This window comes from Hevea brasiliensis, chromosome 16, assembly GCF_030052815.1.
Source record: "Hevea brasiliensis isolate MT/VB/25A 57/8 chromosome 16, ASM3005281v1, whole genome shotgun sequence".
Lineage (NCBI taxonomy): Eukaryota > Viridiplantae > Streptophyta > Magnoliopsida > Malpighiales > Euphorbiaceae > Hevea > Hevea brasiliensis.
Window position 1 is genome coordinate 54,847,343 of NC_079508.1, and position 23,486 is coordinate 54,870,828.

Sequence of the window (23,486 nt, forward strand, 5' to 3'; positions counted from 1 at the left end):
GTTTCAATGCAAAACATCAGCATTCATTGATACAGACAGAAACCCATTGATCACCATATACCAAATATGAAGGAGCAATGAAACTGATGTCCCATTATCAAACAACAAATATACGGTATCTTACATCAAAAATATTGTCATGCTCCTCTAAAAGAGTTGCAATGATGGCTTGAGCATTATTAGCAGCATTCGCAGCAGCAAGAAGCTGAGCAGAACTGTCACCATTAATATCGAAGTCATCTTCCAACTCACATTCACCAGCTAATAGAGGACGCAACAGCAAGGGTGCCATGCAAGCAGCAACAGCAGATGCAGTCATTCGATTTTCATGAGCATGAGAAGAGATTGTATGCATCATCTTCAGAATTCTGCAAAATATGAAGGCAATAAGAAATACTAGATTGAAGCAAGTACAAATATTTTATACTCATGAGAAACCTCTTGCTACACCACTAATGACTAACACACACATTCCTTCAAAAGGTCCTGGTCCAACATATTATCTATCTCAGAACTTTAAATTTCTCAGTTTTAATTCTCAATAGAGCCAGTTATCCCCAAACAGGAGAACAATAATTGCCCAATGAAGCCGTAAACACTTGCAATACAAGCTAATATTCCTCTCTACTTTAGTGTAAGCATCCAGGAGCAATTGATGAGCATTATTTTGCATATCCTAAATTACACTCAAACAATGACAAAATAACATGCCTTGACGGAACAACTTTTTGTTTTTTTAATGCATTAGGCTCATTAGTCAACACAGTGGGTATCATTGTATAATCACTTTTATTGGAAAAAGATAATCCAACACCATGGAAAATACACTATGAATATAATGCTGACAAAAAAAAGTGAAGCTATGAAGAGTATAGCAAACTTGAGATTTTAATTTCAAACTCAAATCTGAAAGCATGAACGTTAAGACCAGTCGGTCCCACAAGAAAGCTTGAGAAATCCAAAAACTAAGTAAAAAATATGTACGAAGAGATTACCTCTGTAATAAACGTCGGTTTGGTTCAGGAAATGTCTCCAATATTGCAGAGCGCATTGCATTAATCTGAGCTTCCTTACGATCAATTTCTTATTCGATAAAACAACAAAAGAACAGTAACAACATCTAATCAGGCACTTGACATTTTAGCCCACAACCAAGACAAGTAGATACATCCATAAACCAAAATTTACATCTTCATGTATACAAAATAAACTTTTGAGAACAGAAGAAATGGTTCTAAACAAGCCATTCTTCCATTTTTGAAAGATATTTATCCTAATTCCTGACTGCATTTTATGCATACTAGTGACATGTCACACGCAATACAAATGATCTCAGTAATTTTTAACATGTGAATATTAGTGTTTAAAGAACTGATTAAACAATTTCATCCGAAAATACTTTTTAAAGTTTATTGAAGATAAATGCAAAAAAATACACATTTATATTACATGATACACCCACCTGCTTGTACTTACCATGAAGTTAGAATTTCAATATATTAACAACATATAACATTCTAACATGAATATATTACAAAATAAAACTAAGAAAAAAATTGTTTTGCTAAAAATTCTTATAAGAAAAGAAAAAAGATTAGAACCAATATGTCCCACTTAATAATACAGTGCATAAACAAATTATTTAAATTAATACCGCACCATGTTTTTACTAGAATTGGCAATTTTAGAGCCAATCAAATCAAAATTCAATTGAAACAGATAGTACCCTTACACAGTTCAAAATATTAATGCAAATAGCATTAGAATCATAGTTATTAAAAACTCAAGGCGCACTAAAGCGCCAAGGGATATTGGAGCCTAGGCATAAATCACAGGGGGCGCACTTGAGCAACATAAAGCACAAAAATTAAAAAAAAAATTACATTAAAAATAAATTATATAATAAATTCATTAAAAAATAAGCACTATAAATTTAATTACTGAATATTAATTACATATGTAATATGTTATTCATTTCATTACTTATTTTTATTTATTACATCACCATGATTGTCAATTAAACTATATATTGTGAAAAATTATCATTAAAATATATTATATTAATTTTACTTTTCAATCAAATATAATATTAAAATAATAATTTTAATTTTTTATTGTATTATAATTTTAATTTTCGCTTTATATTCATTTTAATAATAGTTTACTGAACATAATTTAAGTAAACTTATTACAAATAAGCATGTATCCAATTTAAAAATAATTTATATTTATTTTTAATTTATGAAAAATTAGAATTTAAAAAAACACATGAAAAGAAAACTAATAATTAATAAAATATATTAGCTTCTTGGTGCAGTTTAAGTTGTTAAAGTGCTGCATTCTACCATAGTTAAATGGTGCTCAAGTGGAACTCAGTGAAATGCTGTAGTTTCAAAATTAATAGGGATAAGTTTCTTGTTGACCAGTCAATCAGCCCATTTAAATAGTATTAGCGCATGACAGATAGGACACCAATATAAGTCCACTTCTTCTTCTTCTTCTTCAAGGCTTTTGTCCTTTTTTCTTCTTCTGCTTGCTTTGTGGATGCGGTCTTCTTCGTCTTCTTCTTAGTTTTGTGGTTGCTGTCTGCATGTGGGTAAGGAAAGAGAAAGCAATTTCTGGGTTTTTTATGGCTGGGCTCCTTGGGGCACGCCTAGGCGTGTCTGACGCTTTGGTGCGCCTGGGCTCGCCTGGGTGTGCCTCCTATAGGTCGCTTGCCTTTGGGTTCCCGTGGCGTTGGGTCTCTCGCCTGGTGCGCCTTGCGCCTCAGGCACGCCCGAGATAACTTTTATTAGAATTATGAAGCTTTATGTTAAAATTACAGCAACAACCACTAAAAAGACCTAAACTTTGTTTTTTTTTTCCTTGTATTATTATTGAGCTATCTGACTGAAAATTATAGTATGTGCACTATTTAGTTAAATAATACACAATTAAATAATGCACATATGTCCCTCAACTCCTCAATGTGGTCCAATCAAGTACCAATTTAACAGACATTAAATGCATTTAATAAATGCACCAATATATGTGAGTGGGCACCAAGTATGCTGGCTCAGATTAAAAAAAATGTAAATAGCGTAATAAATTAACCTTTTCAGCTCTTCTATTTTATTTTTTTACATCAGCAAATAAAGAAATTTGCATGCATTTTTTTATACATTTTCTTGCAACACGGCCATCCATTAGGTTTTTATCCAATATTTTATTTTTTAGAGTAAACTGGCGTCTACAGGACCAAATCAAGGAGTTGAGGGAACACACCTTGAGCTCAAGAGCTCAATATATGTTCAGCACAGATCAGCTACGATTGACACAAGAAGTAACACTCAATTTTGTTTAGTAATATTTTAACTCAATTTTGTTTAATAATATTTTGACTAAGGGCACAGCAATGCTAGGGGGCAAATGGAGACTTCATGATTAGAAACCCACCATATTCTAACTGGAAAAAATGTACAGAAAGGTGAAAAACAGGGGGAATATTGGAACTGAAACAAAAGTTCACAAGATAGAACTACATGTAATCTTGAAAGAATTTACAACATTGACTCACTGGGGAGCATCATCTTTTGTCAGTTCAAAATCATCATTGATATTATTAACTTTTGTTAATGACATTAAGTTAGTCTTGGTATCCACGAGTTACCCAATGCTCAAAAAAGTATTTAATATGCATGGGTATTGTGCAGAGGTTCAATTATATAATTATTTTAATTAACTTTGGAAGAACGTCTATTGCTACAGCAAGCATAATGATAAAGAAAGTCAAATCTTTCCCTCTGTGATGGCAGGACAAAAGATTCCAATTTCATCCATTTTGTGTTAATATCAACCTTCTACCATGTAATATATACAAAAAGATATATATAAAATAGAAAAGAAGATAAATGCTCAAATAAGAGAAAGGAAGATATAAAGCTGAACTTACTATAAGCCTCCAGCAATGCAGTGCAGCAGGATGCTGGAACTGGAGAGGAGGGCAGCTCCCTTAAGACATGCTACAGATCAGAAAGCTTCAGTAAATACAGAAACAAGTGCATTTCATCAAAAAGTCACAAATTGCAACATGCAGCAACAAGAAATACCTTTACACAATCACCAACAACATGAGCATCTTCATCTACTTCAAATTCAGTCTTTCCTGGTAATGATCAAGGGCAAATTTAGTAATGGAAACTGTAGAAAACTGAGAATTTGGAAAATTTTCTTTTATATTTCTTCATACTAAAATGATTTACAAGCATTCTAATTTATATACACAGGCTAGAACTAACTAGAAAACTAATAATAGCCAATAAATACAATGATTCCTAATTATATTCTAATTTACAGCTAATTTACACTGATTAAGGGATTTACACTAATTGAGTGATTCCAACACTCCCCCTCAAGTTGGTTCATGTATGTTGCACATGCCCAACTTGCAAACTAGGGTATGAAACCCCTTACAACTTAATCCCTTAGTGAACACATCAGCCAACTGGTTTTTCGACCCTACATAAGAGATATTTAAGGAACTATTGACAACTTTTTCTTTTATAAAATGTTTGTCAATCTCTATATGCTTAGTCCGATCATGCTAAACTGGATTGTGAACTATACTGATGGCAGCTTTGTTATCACAGAACAGGTATAAACCACTAGTTTTCAGCAATTTTAATTCCTCCAACTTTCGTAACCACAATAGTTCACAAATACCTTAAGCCATTGCTCTAAACTCAGCCTCTACACTGGATCTAGCTGTCACATTTTGCTTCTTGCTTCTCCAAGTGACTAGATTAACACCAACAAAAGTACAGTAACCAGATGTCGATCTCCTATCATCAAGAGATCCACCCCAATCTGCATCTATAAAGGCCTTAATCTAAAGATGGCCATGCTTTGAGAAAAGAAGTCATTTCCCAGGTGCAGATTTTAAGTATCGCAAGGTGCGAAAAATAGCCTCCAAATGAGGTTCACAATGATCATGCATAAACTGACTCACTAGACCCACTGCATATGCTATATCTGGTCTGGTATGCGAAAGGTAAATCAATCTGCCAAACAACCTCTGATATCTCCCAATATCCATGGATTTCCCAACTCCAGCTTGCAATTTGTGATTTGCCTCAATGGGAGACTCTGCTGGTTTACAACCTAGCATTCATATTTCCTCCAACAGATCTAATATGTACTTCCTTTGAGAAATAAAGATTCTTTTATCTGATCTGACAACCTCTATTCCAAGAAAGTACTTTAGTCTTCCCAAATCTTTGATTTCAAACTCCTGTGCTAATTGTTCCTTTAGATGAATCATTTCTTCCCTATCATCACCAGTTACCACAATATCATCCACATAGACAATAAGCAGAGTGATCTTACCCCTATAGTGTTTTATAAACAAGGTGTGATCAGCATTGATTTGGCAATATCTAAAAGAAACCATAGCCTTCCTAAACCTGTCAAACCATGTCCTAGATGACTGTTTTAAACCATACAGTTTTTTCTTCAATCTGCGAACTTTTCCTTTGGTCTTACCATTCCCAAAACCTCGAGGGATTTCCATATATACTTCTTTCAAATCACCATGTAGAAAGGCATTTTTTACATCAAACTGCTGCAAATCCCACTCAAGATTTACTGCACATAATAGTAAAATTCTGATGATATTCATTTTAGCAACAGAAGCAAATATTTCATGGTGATTTACTCCATATGTCTGTGAGAAGCCTTTTGCTACCAGCCTAGCCTTATACCTTTCAATTGTACCATCTGCTCTATATTTCACAGTGAACACCCACTTGCATCCAACTGATTTTTTTCCCAGTAGAAAAGTAACAAGTTTCCATGTCTCATTCTTTGCTAGAGCTTTCATCTCCTCCACCATGGCTGCCTTCCATTTTAGATCAAGACATGCTTTGTTCTAATCCTGTGGAATAGAAACAGAGAAAACAGACAATAGAAAGGCTCTATAGGATAGAGACAAAGAATCACAAGAAATGAAGTTAGAGATGAGATGTTTAGTACAAGTTCTAATACCTTTTCTGAGAGCAATAGGAATATCAAGATCATTATTAAAAGAAGTGCAGACTGAGAATTAAAATTAGACTCTTCAGAAACCAAAGGAGACTCATTACATAACTCAGGATGTTCAGGAATTGAATCCAGAGATTTCGGTTGATCAGCAGTCTCCTGCTCGATGGCTATATCTGTCTTGTTCCGCCGAGTATAGATTCTCAAATCTGGTCTATACCATCTCCCTTGAGATTTAGGTGACTCTCCCTGAGTATCATTATTAGGTATAGGCTTTAGACCAGATTTTCCCTTTGAAGTTGAAAATTGGGAGAGCACAAAGAAGAAGGGAAAGGGAAAGATACCTCTTCTTCCTTCCTATGCTCCCCCTGAAGAGGTGGATGGAAATAAGATTCAAATTCCGTAAAGGTAACATCCATGCTCACAAAATATTTCCGTGTAGGAGGGTGGTAACACTTATACCCCTTCTGAGTACTGGAATAACCAACAAAGACACACTTGAGGGTTCGAGGTTCTAACTTCCCCCTATTTGGCAGATGAACAAAGCAAACACAACCAAAGACCTTTGGAGGAACAGTATATGAATTTTTACCTTGCAAAACCTCTAAAGGACTCTTAAACTCTTAAGTCCGGAGTAACATCCTATTAATAAGATATGCAGCAAAAAGAATTGCATCTCCTCAGTAAGGTTTGGGAATATTCATTGTAAATATAAGAGACCTGGCAACCTCAAGTAAATGTCTATTTTTTCTCTCAGACACTCCATTTTAAGCACTAGTGTTAACACAACTAGTCTGATACAAAATTCCGTGTGACTTCAAATATTCCTGAAAAACTCCATTCATATACTATGTGCCATTATCAGTTCTCAATATTTTAACATGAGCATCAAACTGGATGCTAATCATTTTATGAAACTGCTGAAAACATGAAAATACTTCATTTTTCCCTTTCATCAGATATACCCAAGTTAACCTACTGCAACAATCAATAAAGGTCACAAACCATCTATAACCTGATAAAGACACAGTTTAAGTAGGCTCCCACATATCAGAATAGATAGTCATAAAAGGAACTGAAGCCTTATTATTTATTGCAGGATAAGATTGTCTAGTATATTTAGCAAACTCACAAGCATCACATACTAACAATTCAGTTTTGCATTGCTTAAACAAAAGAGGATAAAGTTTCTCTAAAACAGTAAATGAATGATGTTCAAGTCTCCTATGCTACTGAATAATTTTTTCCTCAGCACCCATAGACTGTCCCAACATGGCCTGATCAACACAATCATTCAATAGATATAGCCCATCTTGCAGTCTACCACTGCCAATCATTCTCCCTGTTATCAACTCCTGAAACACACAGTGAGTGGAAAAAAATTCAATTTTGCAGTTGAGAGCTTTTGTGATATAATTAACATACAAAAGGTTAATAGGAAAGCTAGGCACATGTAAGACAGAACTAAGACTTATAGTAGGAGTGTATTTAACAGAACCTGTTTCAGAAATATTAGATAAGGATCCATCTGCAATACGGAATTTTTCTTTGCCTGAACATGGAGAATAGGATATGAATTTATTCGAAGAGCTTGTCATATGTTTATTTGCTCCAGAATTTATAACCCAAAATGAATTATTACGATTGGCAAGAAAAACATTACCTGAGTTGACGAAATTAAAAGAGGCAACTGTAGTGGATTGTGATTCAAGCTGTGATAGGAATCGTCTCAGAGTCTGTACCTCTTCATTGGAAAACATCCCAGTGATAGCAGTATCTTCAGAAACACTCACAGCCTCAGATACATTTGCTTGTGATCTAGCAGAGCCCATCCTTTTTCCTCCACGCCCTTTAGTTGAGCGGCCGTGCAGCTTTCAACATTGTTCTTTGGTGTGCCGAGATTTCCCACAATAGTCACAATGCAAGTGATCCTTATCTGATGGACCATATAACTGTTCTCGTAAGGAGTTAGCAACCAGCCCAATCTTATCAACAGCTGTAGAATTGATCATGACACTCCTTCTGCTCTTCTCCTGCTGAACATAAGAGTATGTCTGCCTTAATGTGGGCAAAGGATCCTTACCAAACACTTGGACTCAAATCTGATCATACTTCACATTTAGCCCAGCAAGAAAATCATATATGCGCTCATTCTCAATCAATTTCTAGAACTTAACTGCATCAGCCGAACATATATGCGCTCCTTCTCAACCAATTTCTGGAACTTAACTGCATCAGTCGAACATAAAACCTGAAAGTCCTGATAGAAATCCAACTCTTGCCATAGACCACTCAGTTCCGTATAATACTGAGCAACAGTCAACTTACCTTGTTTCATTCCATGAACCTTGTTCCTAAGTTCATAAACTTGCGCATCATTCCCAACTTGAGAATAAGTCTGAGAAGCAGCACTCCAAATGGTAGCGGCACTGTCCAACAATAAATACCCACGAGCTATATGAGGTTGCATAGAATTGATAAGCCAAGACATAACAAGAGAGTTCTCCGACTCCCACTAACTGTAGGTAGAACTAGTACTTTCTGGCCTTTTTCTTCCTCCAGTGATATACCCCTGCAGTCCTCTAGCCTGAATGAACAATAGACAAGATCTAGACCATGCCGAATAATTAGTTCCATCCAACTTTATAGGACTAATTTGTAAAGAGGGATTATCACCAACAAATCCAGCCTTTGTGTCAGAGGCTTTCTTCTTTTCATCAGTGATTTTTCAATTAAAGAAATAGATACTGAGACAAAAAGCAAGAAACTGAGCAACGAAAGGTACCAAAAAAAAAAAAATAAATGTGCAAATTAGGTGTGAAAACACGTTGGTCAGAGGCGCGTCGGACAAGAAAGGTCGTCAACAAGAGGCACAGTCGAAGAAATCACCAAAAAAAAAAGGGTGCATGCACCGACACAGGAAGAATGACGCAAGACTTCTGGAGGCGCGTGAGCTCACGCACTTCACCGGACGGTGGCGGGACTCCGGGCGTAGGCTGATCGGCTGGTGTCTTTCCTCCTCAAGTGGGTGGTGACAGTCACCTCCCTTCCTAGAACGACGTAGAAGCTTAATCTAAAAAAAAATTATCCAGAACTACATTGTTCACGCCAATAAATTTTAGCACTGCTCTGATACCATGTAGAAAACAGAGAATTTAGAAAATTTTCTTTTATATTTCTTCGTACTAAAATGATTTACAAGCATTCTAATTTAAATACAAAGGCTAGGACTAACTAGGAAACTAATAATAGACAATAAATACAATGATTCCTAATTATATTCTAATTTACAGCTAATTTACACTGATCAAGGGATTTACACTAATTGAGGGATTCTAACAGAAACCTTAGCTGAAAATGTATGGAAGGCAAGTGCACTACATGGGGCAGCACAATCCTAAATGACTAACGAAATATCCATTTAAGCAGAAAAGTTGAGTCTGTTACAGTATTCAAGAGAAATATTCAGTAAAAATGATACCTTGTTCATATTCTTGAACTCTGCGTTCAACCTCCTCAACATCAGCAGATTGTCGCAAAATTCCTTCGGTTTTAGTTCCTGCAGGAAGGATATCACAATGTAAATCTGTTTGTGTGCATGTGTTTTGTGTTAAGTTGTATTCCCATGACTTCATCACCATTCTACAATTCCATATGGCACATAGTTATCCGCTTAAGTAAGCAACGTAGGTCACACCTATTAGCACTTTGCAAATGTGGGTTACTGGCATTAGACATATAAAGCAATGACATCATTATAGGAGCGGTGATGATAAAGTAAGGCAGCATCAACGGTGGTAGTAGTAATCATTTGTATTGAGTCAATAATGATTGTATTGGCACTATGGCAGAAATGGTGGCAACATCATACCAAGTGTATCCACAGTGTGGTAATGTAACTACTCAAGATGATCCCTCCACCCTTCCCAAAAAAACGACCACCAAAACATTTAAAACAAAAGACAAAAGATAGCCACGAATATAGCTCCTCAACTACAGGAAAAAAATATCTGGACTCTCACTTTCCCAAAGGATTATAAGGGATTAATTTTTAAGGATGCAGTTAGTTGTGCAAATAATATGTTTGTACATCAACATCATCACCTGACCGCCCCCAAATAAAGGAAATGGAGTCTCTCAATAAATAATTCTTCTATTTTTTATGATTACTTGTAATTCCTTGTTTACATTAAAGCCAAAGGTAATTAGAAATTCCTATTTTATGTAACTAGTGTTTCCTGGATGGTGGTTTCTTCATAAACAAATTCCAGGTAGTTTTCAATACAAATTAAGAAAAACCCGCATTGGAGGACCGCCATAAAAGGTGTCATATATTCATACGATATTATCACTTGACATCCTGCATAATATATGGTGGCAAAATGTTATTAGATGGTGTTAGGTATGGCAGCATTATAAGTGTGGGACCCCAACTGTCCCACATTCAAACTGAACCCAACTTCAGTTAAAGAAGCTCGAATAAAAGCTGCCTAAAATTGAATATTTCCCTCACAATCCACCCAAGTGGCAGGACCAAGAAGTTAGATAATTTTTAAGTCTTCATGTCCCTTTTTTTTTTTTTTTAATCAATAATCAAGATGCATCACTACAACAGAACATACACAAACCTAGACCCAATTCAAGGCCCACTCACAGCTCACGACTCTCTGTCATAGTAGAAGCACAGGCCAAGTAACCTAGCAGCCATACTAAAAGCCATTACAAGTTAGAATCATAAAAAGGGATCTGCAACTAGCCAATGACCACATCAACGCACAGGGTCTCAACCAAAATCATTAATTTTTCTTTCTGACAAAGATAAATATGAACTAACAAGCGTCCCTATCCCATTATTATCATATTCCAAATTATTGGGCATTTGGAGACTACTCAGCATGCAAAGTAATATCAAAATATTGAAACAATTAATGTATCTGATTCTTTTCCTGTTCTTTAGGGATGAAACCACTATAATCTTAAAGAACAATATGCCAGAAAGGCTCTGGCTTGCACTCTGAGAAAATACAGGTTATAGAACAATGACTTTGACACAATTAGAAATCATAACTCACCAAATTTCTCAAGAAAATGAAGAGCTTTCTCAAGGAATGATGGACCTCCATCAATATCTTCAAGGGCAAGCAAAATTGGTCTTCCAACAACCAATGATTTAACAGGACGTTTATCCCTCCCTGACCAAAATTCGTTTAATGTAAACCAGTAAGTCTGAAAAAACAAAAACTCAGACAGTGAAATATAACAGAGTGAGAATTTTAACAAAAAGAAAGGGCAAAAAAAAAAAGATGTATGCTTCAGAAATACAAACATTGATGGAAAGACCCTTCAATAACATCATTGGTATCACTCCGGAAAATTCCATTATGTCCCATGACAAGGGCAGCACTTGGTGCTTGTGCCAGTGCATGTTCCAGGGCTGTCTTCCACTCATATAAATCCTCGGAAGTTTCAGCCTGAACTTAGAAAAGGAAAACCAAGTCGGCCTTACGTACTGATCATTTTTACATGAAATTGAAAGAGATAATGCAAGGTGTCGCATGCCTAAGATCTTACCAGGAAAAATAAATCAGAAAAATGCAATGCAGTACTCAAAAAGAAATCAATATCAAGAAGAGCAGAAGCGAAGCACCTTGAGGGTGAATGCTCGCCCATCACGTCCATCAGGAAACAAGACAGTTAACAACTTTTTATCCTCCCTAACAACGACACTGCAAATACAGCAACAACCATAAGCCATATTCTTGAGAAATCATCTCCAGACAACATAAATTGTGTATATGTACCTTCCTGAATTGTTTAAGTCAATTCCTCCCAAAGTTAAATTTACTTCACCACCTCTTTGCGGTAAAGCACTCTGCATGACAATCAAACACAAAATTTATGTCAATTAATTCACAACCATCCAGAATATTATGCATGAAGAATTTAAAAGGTTGAAAAATTAACAAGATAGACAAAGTGTTAACTGTCACTTTGAAACTGGAAATCCCATAAAGTTGTCTAACAAATGGCAGCAAAACACACGTCTATTACCATGATGCATGTGTCTAGGGATCCCCTAAAGTGTCTCAGAGCCTTGCTTTTAAATGTTTCGACCAACATAGATAAGCTTCTAAAGGGCAATCCCATCACAACAGCATGTGTGCATGTACAGCATGGCAATATAAAATATATTAATAAGGCCCCATTTATTTCACCAAAAAAATGACTTGTCAATCAAAAGTACACTTTAGAGAACATGTTTTGAAGAAAAAGGATTATTTTCCATTGTTTGGTCTAGCTGTACACATGATAACAACTGAAATTTTCTTTTCCTATAATTACATCAAAAAGTTTAGTTTTCCTTCACAAAAGAAGACCATGAGAAGGTTTGAATTTTATTTCAATGAAACCAAATTGGTTTTAATTCCACTAGAATAGAAGAAAAATAGAAAAAAAAAAATGGTAATTGAATTTATCTCTGGCAGTCAGCAACTGGTTGATGGTAGTTAACAAATTAGTGAATGGGGAAATGTTTCCTATATGGCTTCCTAATGGGGTCCTTCCTTTTGTTTCTTCTTCTAAAGTTAGAAGTGTTCTTGAAATTGGCCAAGGGTCTATTTGGTATTGTCATTAGAGCTGCAGTTGAAAAAAGCACCTTCTTAAATATATTAATTAGTGAGTATTAAAAGTTTATTTAAAAATAAATTTGACATGTTTTAGTCATAAAAACACAAAATTAACAAAGCAGTTTTTGCAAACAGCTTTTTTCTAAAATGGTTATTTTTCTGAAAAGAACTTTTTGGCCTCTAAAACTCGATACCAAACAGGCTATTAGTTTTCATTTAAAGAAGAAATTGTCTTCTGCTAACCAACTTTCATATGCGCCTCAAATACTGGAAAATTTAAAACATGTCTTAAGAAAATATTTTCCAATAAAGAAGAAAAGTCATTCCACTAGGAAGAAAGAAATCATAGGTATCTACAAAGATGATGAACAAACGAATTACTGCCATAAATTTTTATAGGTTGCAAAGTTTAATTCACAACCATCTTAATTTAATTCCTTAGTGGCCAAAACAGAGAATATGTATCATTTTAGGGTTAGGTAATGTTACGTATCAAACTTGCACAACTTACTGAAACAGAGAAATAGGGAGAGAAAGAGATGGAAATATACAGGGTTGAGGAAAGAAAAAAAAGAAAGGGAAGAAGATTTAGAGAGAATTAGAGAAGAGGAGAGAGTGGAAATAAAGAGAAAAGAGATATAAGAAGAGAGAAAGAGATATCTTTGATTATTAATGATCTTGGATAGTCTCCTCTTTACAAGTAAGTTCCTATTGATACTTCTTTGGATCTTATAGTTCCTATTTATACTTCTTTGGATCTTATAACTGCTTTCTACAGTGACAACTGACTGAAGAGAGTAATTACAATTGATTACTACCATAGAATCTTCTATTCTACTGCTGGACTAATCCACTAACTACTCTACTCCTTAGTCAGAACAGCTAAATGCCACAACAATCACAAATATAGACAATACATGCAAAATGATGAAAAAGTAAAAAAATAAAATAAAAACAGGGAAAGAAATAATAGAAAAAGAACAATAAATACTAACAGGATCATTTTTAAAGAACACCAAGGAAGTGTGTGTCAAGATAAACCACCGTTTCTTCCATGATTTCCAGCCTAATCCTGCAGAAGTTCAACAACAATTTACATGAGTAGCACAATAAATATTTCACAAGTTCTAATGGCCAGTGTAATTCAATGTTTAAGTAATTTGTTGGTTAGAAGACCTCTTAGTCTGATAGATAATTAATTTAATGGTGATTGTTCATTCTAAGATGCATTTCCAAGAATTAACACCAACATTAGTGAATGCACTTTCCTTTTTCACTCTAGGGTAAGGAAGAAAAATATTACATACATATGCACATATGTATGTAATATTTTTCTTCCTTACCCAAGAGTGAAAAAGGAAAGTGCATTCACTAATGCTGGTGTTAATTCTTAGAAATGCATCTTAGAATAAACAATCACCATTGTATGTATGTATGTATGATTTTTCTTCCTTACCCAAGAGTGAAAAAGGAAAGTGCATTCACTAATGTTGGTGTTAATTCTTAGAAATGCATCTTAGAATAAACAATCACCATTGTATGTATGTATGTATGCATGCACGCATGAACCTCAAGTAACTGAGAAAATACATACCCTAGCCTTGTTTATTAAATGATATTAACCCTCTAACTTCTTGGCTAATTTATGTTGCCAACTATGAAACTAGCAGAATCTCATGTCATCTATTACTGAACCTCAAAATTCTCACTAAGCATGTCTAAATAACTAGTCTTCAAACCTCGAAGCTCCATAAGCTCTAATTAGTTCAATCAAGGCACACCCACACCATCAATATTTTCTAGCACGGAATCAAATATGGTGCATTCACTCAACTTTGCTAGATACGATAGTTCATTTGCTCAAGTATTAAACGGAGAGGGAGAAAGCTGGAGGCCACACTCGGGAATTAGGCAACAACTATTAGTAAGAAAAGCATTTTCCTACAAGTTTAAAAATAAATTCACTAACAGAATTCCACCCTCATCAACATAATTCCATAATATTTTCATGCATGTTGTCCAGGTAACAACAATTACACCCAGCCACGATCTGGTTCAGGAATGTGATCTCCCTAGGCCCAAACTGGATAGGAACTGTTTTTCTCTCACATTTGAACCAGGCCAGTCCAGGCTACTTCACACTTCAACGGGCATTTTTTTCTTTAAAAAAAATAAATATTTAGATTGGACCAAACTCCCCGTCCTTCCCCCCCCCCAAAACCCCCCGGGTGGCAGTCGATCACAGGCCCTCAGTTCCAAGGACAAGAACCAGCCCGCTGGCCAGGTCTAACAACAAATCAACAATCAATTAATTTTACTGGAAGGTGTTTCCTTTGATGTAACATCGTTTCATAGTCCATTTTCTCAACATTTGTTGAACATCAAAAACAAGTAGACCCAAGCATGTTTAAATTAAGGTGCCAAAACATTTGCCACTAGTTAGAAGCGTCTAGGAATAAAAATAAAGCCTTTAAGCTTCCTTGCACAATTTTGCACTCAACATATTTACATATTGATTAGAAACACTCCATCCATTGCAATATTCATGAATGGTCTTTCCAACAACAAAGCTCACAATGTATGACATAGGAAAACCCAGGATAAATCCACTACAACTAAATAAATGCTCAATAAACTTGTCCATAAGAGAACCATGACTCTAACAAATGGCCAATACCAAAACCCGTCGCAGCTATCCATAAACAACAGAACTAATTAGCAAACTAACAAATACTAAGCACAATAGCTATTTGTTGGAATCATGTGTTTTATTCCCTATAGGAGTGTCTCAATCATTGTAGAGTTTGTATGTAATTGTAATTGCCTTCTTCCTTCTGTAATTAGTCTTCTAATGTATCTAGGTTTCTTTTTTAGGTTCTAAAATTATTGTATAAATAGGAAGAAGTGTTCAGAGTTTTTTATATATAGAAATAAAGATTTTTTTCCCTCAAAAATACCTACTCCAACATGGTAACAGAGCACAGCCATTTATTTTTGGCATAAAACACTGCTGCAACCAAAGTTAGGATTTGCTAGGGGTAGGCTTCTCGGCACAATCACAGAGGGAGTTAACTATCACTGCCCATCCCAGAAGGAAGGACAGCCGCCAATCGGTCTGTCCCCATAAAATCAGCTCCGTTGGGCCATGCGTCGTTTGAATTCTGGCCACCGTTCACACGGGCCGGCGTGTGGGCCCACTTTTAAGCTCCGTTTCTAGTCGACTCCTCCGACGGTCTTCCCAGGGTCCTGCGCCTCTACCCACCTATTTTCAATTTCTTTCTTGGCTTGTTGTTTAACAAATGGCTAAGGGAAAAGGCCTAACTGAAACAAGGATGGCCCAATTGGTAACAATCCTTCTCCACAAATTAGTCCCATAAAGCTTGATGGCACTAACTATCTTAAATGGTCAAGATCCTGTTTGTTATTTATTCAGGTTAGAGGACTACAAGGATATGTTATGGGAATAATACAAAACCAGAAGCTTGTAGTTCTACTCATAGCCAGTGGGAATCAGAGAATTCCCTTGTAATGTCCTGGCTAAGTAATTCAATGCAACCACAGATAGCCCGCAAATATTTGCTTTTGAATAGTGTTGCTGTAATCTGGAATGCTGTGTCTCAAACTTATTCCCAAATGGACAATGACGCATAGAGATTCATTATACACAAGAAGAGATGATCATTGCCCAATACTTTGCTGAACTAAGTGGTCTGTGGCGGGAACTGGACTATTACCAAGATTTTCTAAGCCACCTGTACTGTTGATGCTATTAAATTCCAAAAGTTGATTGAAAAGGAACAAATCTATGACTTCCTTGCTGGATTGAATACAGAATATGATCAAATTCGGGTCTAAGTGCAGACTTATTCATATGTGCAACAGGAAGAAAACCCAAGGAGTGTCATGATTCACTCTATATCTACTGAGAAGGCAGGGTTAGTAGCTACTTCCTCCCGTGAACAGTCACATAACGGTCCATCAGATAAGGATCATTTACATTGTGATTACTCTAGGAAATCTCGGCATACAAAGGAACATTGCTAGAAGATACATGGTCGACCATCCAAAGGGCGTGGAGAGAACACTGGGATCCTCTATAATGAAGAAGTACAATTCCTAAGGCGTTTGCTGTCACAGTTGGAATCTCAAACTACCACAGTTGCCTTTTCTAATTTTATTAAATCAGGTAATGCTTTTCTTGTCAATTTGGAAAAATCTCCTTAGGTTATAGATTTTGGAGCACATAAGCACATGACAGGCTCTTCAAATAAATTTACAACCTATTCCCCATGTTCAGAGAAAGATAAAGTCCGCATAGCGAATGGATCCTTAGCCAATATCTCAGGAATAGGTTATGTTGAATGTACTCTCACTATAAATCTCACTTCAGTTTTACATGTGCCCAGTTTTCCTACTATCCTTTTGTCTATTAGCCTTATTACTAAAGCCCTTAATTGCAAAATTGAATTTTTTCCTACCCATTGCATATTTCAGAAACTGAAAACAGAGAGAAAGATTAGCAATGGTAGAATGCAAAATGGCTTGTATCTGCTGGATGACAGTGTTGGTTTCTCAAATCCTAAAGCTTTGCCAGGAAATTCAACAGGAGCTGATCAGGAGATTATTCAGTAGCATAGAAGATTAGAACATCCTTCTTTTTCAACCTTAGAAAGGTTATATCCCATTTTGTTTAGACAATGAAAATCAGAATTATTAGTTTGTGATGCTTGTAAACTTGCCAAACACACAAGAAATTCTTATCCTTAAATAAATAATAAAAATTTAATTTCTTTTATAACTATTCATTCTGATGTATGGGGTCCTGCTCAAACGGTCTCTTTATCTGGTCATAGATGGTTTGTTACTTTCATTGATTGCTGCACTAGATTGACTTAGGTTTATTTGTTGAGAACTAAGAATGATGTCCTTTCATGTTTTCAACAATTGCACAAAATGATTTGCACTCAATTTAATGCACAGGTCAAAATTTTAAAAACTGATAATGGGACAAAGTATATGAACAAAGTTTTTCAATCTTATTTAGATTCACAAGAGATCCTACATCAAACTAATTGTGTGAATACTAGCGCACAAAATGGAGTGTCTGAAAGAAAAAAAAAATAGGCATTTACTTGAAGTGGCTAGATCCCTTATGTTCACAATGAATCTTCCCAAGTGTTACTGAGGGGATGTTGTTCTTTCTGCAGCATATCTTATCAATCGAATGCCCCTTCACACACTAAACTTTAAGAGTCCTTTGGAAGTTCTTAAAGGTAAGAGTTCTTATACTCTTCCTCCAAAAGTGTTTAGGTGTGTTTGCTTTTTTCATAGGTCACATGTCAGGAAATTAAAACCCAAAGCAATAAAACGTGTGTTTGTGGGTTATTCTAGTACTTGAAAAAAAAAAGGTATAAGTGTTATCATCCTCTTTCAAATAAAATATTTTGTAACCATGGATGTCACCGTTAGGGAATCTGAACCCTATTTCCAGTTACCTCTTCAGGAGGAGAATAATAAGGAAGAGGTCACCTTCCCTACTCCTTTTCAGGGGGAGATTCTTAGACTTAAACCTAATATGAGTAGTGAGAATAAGAGTAGTGACGATAGGCCAATTGCTCCTCAGCCTACAGAGAAACTGAATAGAATGGATTTAAGAACTTACACTCGTCCTGATAAGACAGATACAGTCATTGAGCATGATATGCCTAATCAGTCAGAATTCCTGGATTCAGCTCCTGCACATCCTAAGTCTGAAGAATTATGTGGTAAGACCCCTTTTTCTAATACTCAATATGATTCTTTTATTGATGATCTTGATATACCCATTGCTCATAGAAAAGGGGTTAGGGCTTGCACGAAACATCCAATATCCAAGTTTGTCAATTATAATTCTTTATATCCTTTCTATAGAGCTTTTGTCTTGTTTGTTTCTTCTGTTTCTATCCCACAGGATATAAAGAAAGCATACCTTGATCCAAAATAGAAGGCTACCATGGTAGAAGAGATGAAGGTTTTGAAAAAAATGAGACATAGGATCTTGTTAATCTTTTATCGAAAAAGAAACTGGTTAGATGCAAATGAGTGTTTACTGTGAAGCATAAAGCAGATGGTTCCATTGAAAGATATAAGGTCAGACTAGTGGCAAAAGGCTTTACTCAGACATATGGAGATTCCTCTAGGATTTGAGGATGAAAAGACTAAAGAAAAAGCATGTAGATTGAAGAAGGCATTATATGGCTTGAAGCAGTCACCAAGAGCATGGTTTGACAGGTTTAGTAAGACCATGATTTCCTTCGGATACTATCAAAGCAATGCTGATCACACTCTATTCATGAAACATCGTAGGGAAAGATCACACTGCTTATTGTCTATATTAATGATACAGTTGCATCAAGAGATGATAAGGAAGATATTGCTTATCTAAAAGAACGCTTGGCCCAGGAATTTGAAATTAAAGACTTGGGTAAATTAAGGTACTTCCTGGGAATAGAAGTTGCCAGATCAGACAGAGGAATTTTTATTTTTCAAAGGAAGTACATATTAGATCTCTTAGATGAGACCAGCAAGTTGGGATGTAAACCAGCAGAATCTCCTATTGAAGCTAATCACAAGTTGCAAGTAGGAGTTGGGAAATCGGTTAACATTGGGAGATATCAGAGATTAGTTGGGAGATTGATTTATCTCTCTCTCATACTAGACCAGACATAGCATATGCTGTAAGCTTAGTAAGCCAGTACATGCACGATCCTCGAGAACCTCACTTAGAGGTTGTCTTTCGCATCTTAAGGTATTTAAAATCTGCAAAAGAAAAGGGACTTCTTTTTTCAAAGCATGATTATCTCCAAATAAAAGTCTTTACAGATGCAGATTGGGCTAGATCTCTTGATGATAGGAGGTCAACATCAAGTTATTGTACCTTTTTTTGTGGCAAATTAGTCACTTTGAGAAGTAAGAAATAGAATGTAATAGCAAGATCCAATGTAGAAGCAGAATACAGAGCTATGGCACAAGGTATTTGTGAGTTACTGTGGTTGCGAAAATTGATGGAAGAAATGAGACTATTAGAAACAAACAGGTTGTCTTTGTTCTATAACAACAAAGCTACTATCAGTATAGTTTATAATCCAGTTCAACATGATCAGACCAAGCATATAGAGATTGATCAACACTTCATAAAGGAAAAAATAGTGGATGGATCTTTATGTGTCTCTCATGTTACTTCAAAGGAACAAGTGGCCGATGTGTTTACTAAAGGATGAAGCAGCAAATCATTCCATACTTTGGTCTGCAAGTTGGGCATGTATAATATATATGAACCAACTTCAGAGAGAGTGTTGGAATCCTGTGTTTTATTCCCTGTAGGAGTGTCTCAATCATTGTAGAGTTTGTATGTAATTGTAATTGCCTTCTTCCTTCTGTAATTAGTCTTCTAATGTATCTAGGTTTCTTTTTTTGGTTCTAAAATTATTATATAAATAGGAGGAAGTGTTCAGAGTTTTTTATATATAGAAAAAAAGATTTTTCATCTCTCAAAAATACCTACTTCAACACTATTGAAATTTGTCTTAGCATAATCCCCATTAATGATAATCTCCCAACTTCAAATAGACTTGAGAAATTTTTAAAAGACTAATTAGCAAGTTCAACATGATTAAGCATAATGATTGTTCCAAACTTTTGCATCACTTTTGTAAATGAATAATCTCACAACATCTAAGAGAGTCAAGAAACTGGTACAAAAAATCAAACTTGCATTAGTTGAAAATATGTGTTGCAATGTAGAAAATCATTTTTATTAAGACAATACCTTGAGACTCAAATAATCTACAAAATAATCTCCAACTTAGAGCATGAAACACTTATCAACCCAATAATAATCTTAAAAGATGTTGAAATCAATGGAGCAAAGAATAAAATTAAAAAGCAATGGCCTTATTTGTTTTGCAAGAAGTAAGCTCAAAAAAAGGGCTTTCCTAGGAATTAGACAAACTCATCATGTTTGGTTGTCAAGGAAGTGCAAAGTCGGAGGGAATTTGAACTTTTGCTTTGATCACTCAACTTCCTCAATTGTGAGTAACTTACTAATGAGAGTCCAGTATGTTCAACTTCAGGAAGTAGAAGGAAACTAACTAAATTAACTTTACAATAATGTCCAAAAATAAATTTAATAAAAGTATTATTGTAATTTACAACATAATTCCTAAGAAATTAGCAAGTGAAGCAAACATAACTTCCTCATTAACTAATAAATTTGGGGAAAAGTGTTTGAGCCAAACAACTTCCTAGAAAGTATTATGTCTCAAAAACTTACTTCCTAAGAAAGTAAGCTTCTTTGATAAAAAAAGACCAGTTAAAATGGTTACCAACCTTTTGAAGATATGAAAAGCGGCCCACTCTTGAAAACCTGTCAAGTCATCTCTTGTTAGAGGATATATACATATACAAGCATCATCTGCCAAATTTTGAAAAATAAACAACATCAAGGAAATAAGTGTAATTATATCATGCTGCTATTCCCTAGGCAATTTCTTTAAAAAAACAGCACAACCATGGTAGGAGCTATCAAAAGAAGAAATCATTAATACTTCGACAAAGCTGACGGGTGATGTTCAACAGTCATTCCATTAAGAGAATGGTTCTCCCTATTGAGACTTATCAAATATCTTAAGCTTGAATATTACATAATGCATTCATCTTTCTCCTTTTTCCTCTTTTGTGGATACAAAAGCATACAACTTAACGGACAACAAAGAAAAATTGAAATTGTATACCTTTTTGTCCATCAAATTATGCATTTTAACTATTGCTGTTATCTCATTTTCAAATTAATGAAACACTTTCCCTAAAGCAATTTTACACAAGCTACTCCCTTGAATTGCATGGACCTAGTTTACAATGACAAGTTATAGCATGGCAAAGTTCAACATGGCCCTTTTTATATACACTTTATTAAAAATCCATCAATTCAGGACTCCAGTTTTAAGAATCTAATTAATCATGCCTCAATGTTAATTTTGTCAAACTGGACCAAATTTTCAGAATCTAAATCAGTCCCTTTTCACTTTATTTGACACAATTTTTTAAATACTGGTAGGTAAAACTTTTTTATTGAAAGCAAGGAAATAAATTTACTTTATAAACATCAGAGAGTAAAATATGATTAGACCTGGAAAAAAATTCTGTCCAAACAAATGAAAACTTCATAATGAATTACTCATTAAAAGTATCAAAATTCCAAAAGAATTTTACCCTCAATCACAGGTGTGTACCAAATTAAACTATAATTCATCCTCAACAAATCAAAATTTAGTAAGATATTTACAAATATTCTTCCTTATTCGCAAGTCTGAAAATTCAACTCCTTATTAGTTTCAATGATGGAAATCATAAAAATAGTATATCATTAAATTAAGTGTGGTATCAGTTTCTTACAGGCATTTGACTTTATTAAGAACAATGTATTCAACTGCTTATGATTGTGACCAATTTGAAAGTATTAACTACAAGCTATAAAATAGGAACAGCACCATCAGGCCACAGGTAGGTTTTTTTGTTAAGCTGAGAATCTATGGGAAGTGAAAGTTATTACAATCCTAAATTTAATTTCAAAGATTCATAGATAAATATGGAAACCTTCACATGAACAGATAATTTTATCTCAACCAATTTACGCTGGACAATAGAATTCCACAAATAAATTTACTTTTCTCAATTTTATCTATGATTTCCCGCCATCCAAACAGAAAAGGAAACAAAGCAATAAATCGTATTTTAGTCTCTCCCATCCAATTAAAAAATTAAAAACTCAAACCTCGCCAATGAATGGAATGCATGAAAGGTAAATAAATCAAAATAACGAAATTCAAATTTTATTCTATCCTCATAAAAACCTGAAAACCGTTTCAGTTAGTTTCCATATACTAAGACACACACACACAGCATAAGATCCAAAAATTTTCCCCTCAAATCGCACACTTTCCCACTAACCAGGGAAAAAAATAAATAAGAAGCGTACCTTATTGGAAGCTCCAGCTCTCGGCCGCTCGAAAGCAGCTAAAGAAGCCGACATTGAACCTCGGCTCAAACACAGTACTCCAGTACTTCCAAATGCTTATCACTGCAACTAACTAAATCGCCTGAGTTCTCCATTGAGTCAATTTGCCGTACGGTGATTGATTAGATCAAGGAGAGTTAACTCTAGAATTGAGAGTCGGTTGAAGATCTGGAGAAGCAGATAATGAAATGTACCTAGGGTTTTTGATTCGATAGATAGCCACTCAACAAGAACAATAGAGCAGAAAAATAACAAACAAGCGGAGTCACTACCAGCTACCACAGAAGAATCTTCGTAAATTGTCAATAAATAAGTTGAATTTTTGTCAGAGTTTGCTTCTAATTTTCTCTCACTTTCTCGCTCCGATTTCTGCTTTTTTTTTTTTTAATGTTGTTTGTTTTTATTGTTGGTTGTGGCTTTAGGCATTGAATTGGGCAGAGGGCAACAGGAGTGGTTATCTGCGAGAGATAAATAAGAAAGGGCCCTCGCGCTCAGTTTTCACCGACTTGTAGCTGCACTCACAGGAGACAAGAGAGTGGGGATGGTTAGTTAAGGAGAGGGTCTGGTCTTGTACTGTCAGTTCTATTCATTTCTAGTAGACAGACTCCAACTAAAATCTGCCACGCCTAAAACTCGCTGCTTTTCAATTTCATTTATCCTCAATTTTCTTCCTATTTTCTTTTCTTAGTACTTAGTTGGGCAAATTTTCCTTTTAAAATTAATGATTTTTAAATTATTTTTACATGCATTTATTCTAATATTTAAAATCATTTTTTATTCAATTGAGGTTT

The 23,486-nt window shown here is 35.1% G+C and overlaps 1 protein-coding gene across 4 annotated transcripts in view; it reads right to left on the reverse strand.

Annotated features, from left to right (window-relative positions):
• Positions 1–23,266, reverse strand: part of LOC110662311 (rho GTPase-activating protein 7) — a 32,685-nt gene extending 9,419 nt beyond the window's left edge. The window contains exons 1-13 of one of the 4 annotated variants that reach the window (XM_021821245.2): positions 22,968–23,251; positions 22,657–22,863; positions 21,009–21,045; positions 13,637–13,713; positions 11,817–11,887; positions 11,663–11,741; positions 11,342–11,486; positions 11,088–11,207; positions 9,497–9,574; positions 4,089–4,144; positions 3,932–4,001; positions 996–1,083; positions 125–368 (exon numbers count right to left, since the gene is read on the reverse strand). In XM_021821245.2, coding sequence (XP_021676937.2) covers positions 125–368; positions 996–1,083; positions 3,932–4,001; positions 4,089–4,144; positions 9,497–9,574; positions 11,088–11,207; positions 11,342–11,486; positions 11,663–11,741; positions 11,817–11,887; positions 13,637–13,713; positions 21,009–21,045; positions 22,657–22,710 — 1,119 coding nt within the window. In that variant the 5' untranslated portion in view covers positions 22,711–22,863; positions 22,968–23,251. Of the gene's footprint in view, positions 1–124; positions 369–995; positions 1,084–3,931; positions 4,002–4,088; positions 4,145–9,496; positions 9,575–11,087; positions 11,242–11,341; positions 11,487–11,662; positions 11,742–11,816; positions 11,888–13,636; positions 13,714–21,008; positions 21,046–22,656 lie in introns of those variants that run through there. The other 3 variants (XM_021821246.2, XM_021821247.2, XM_021821248.2) reach the window with 3 other exon arrangements.
• Positions 23,267–23,486: the final 220 nt, after the last annotated feature.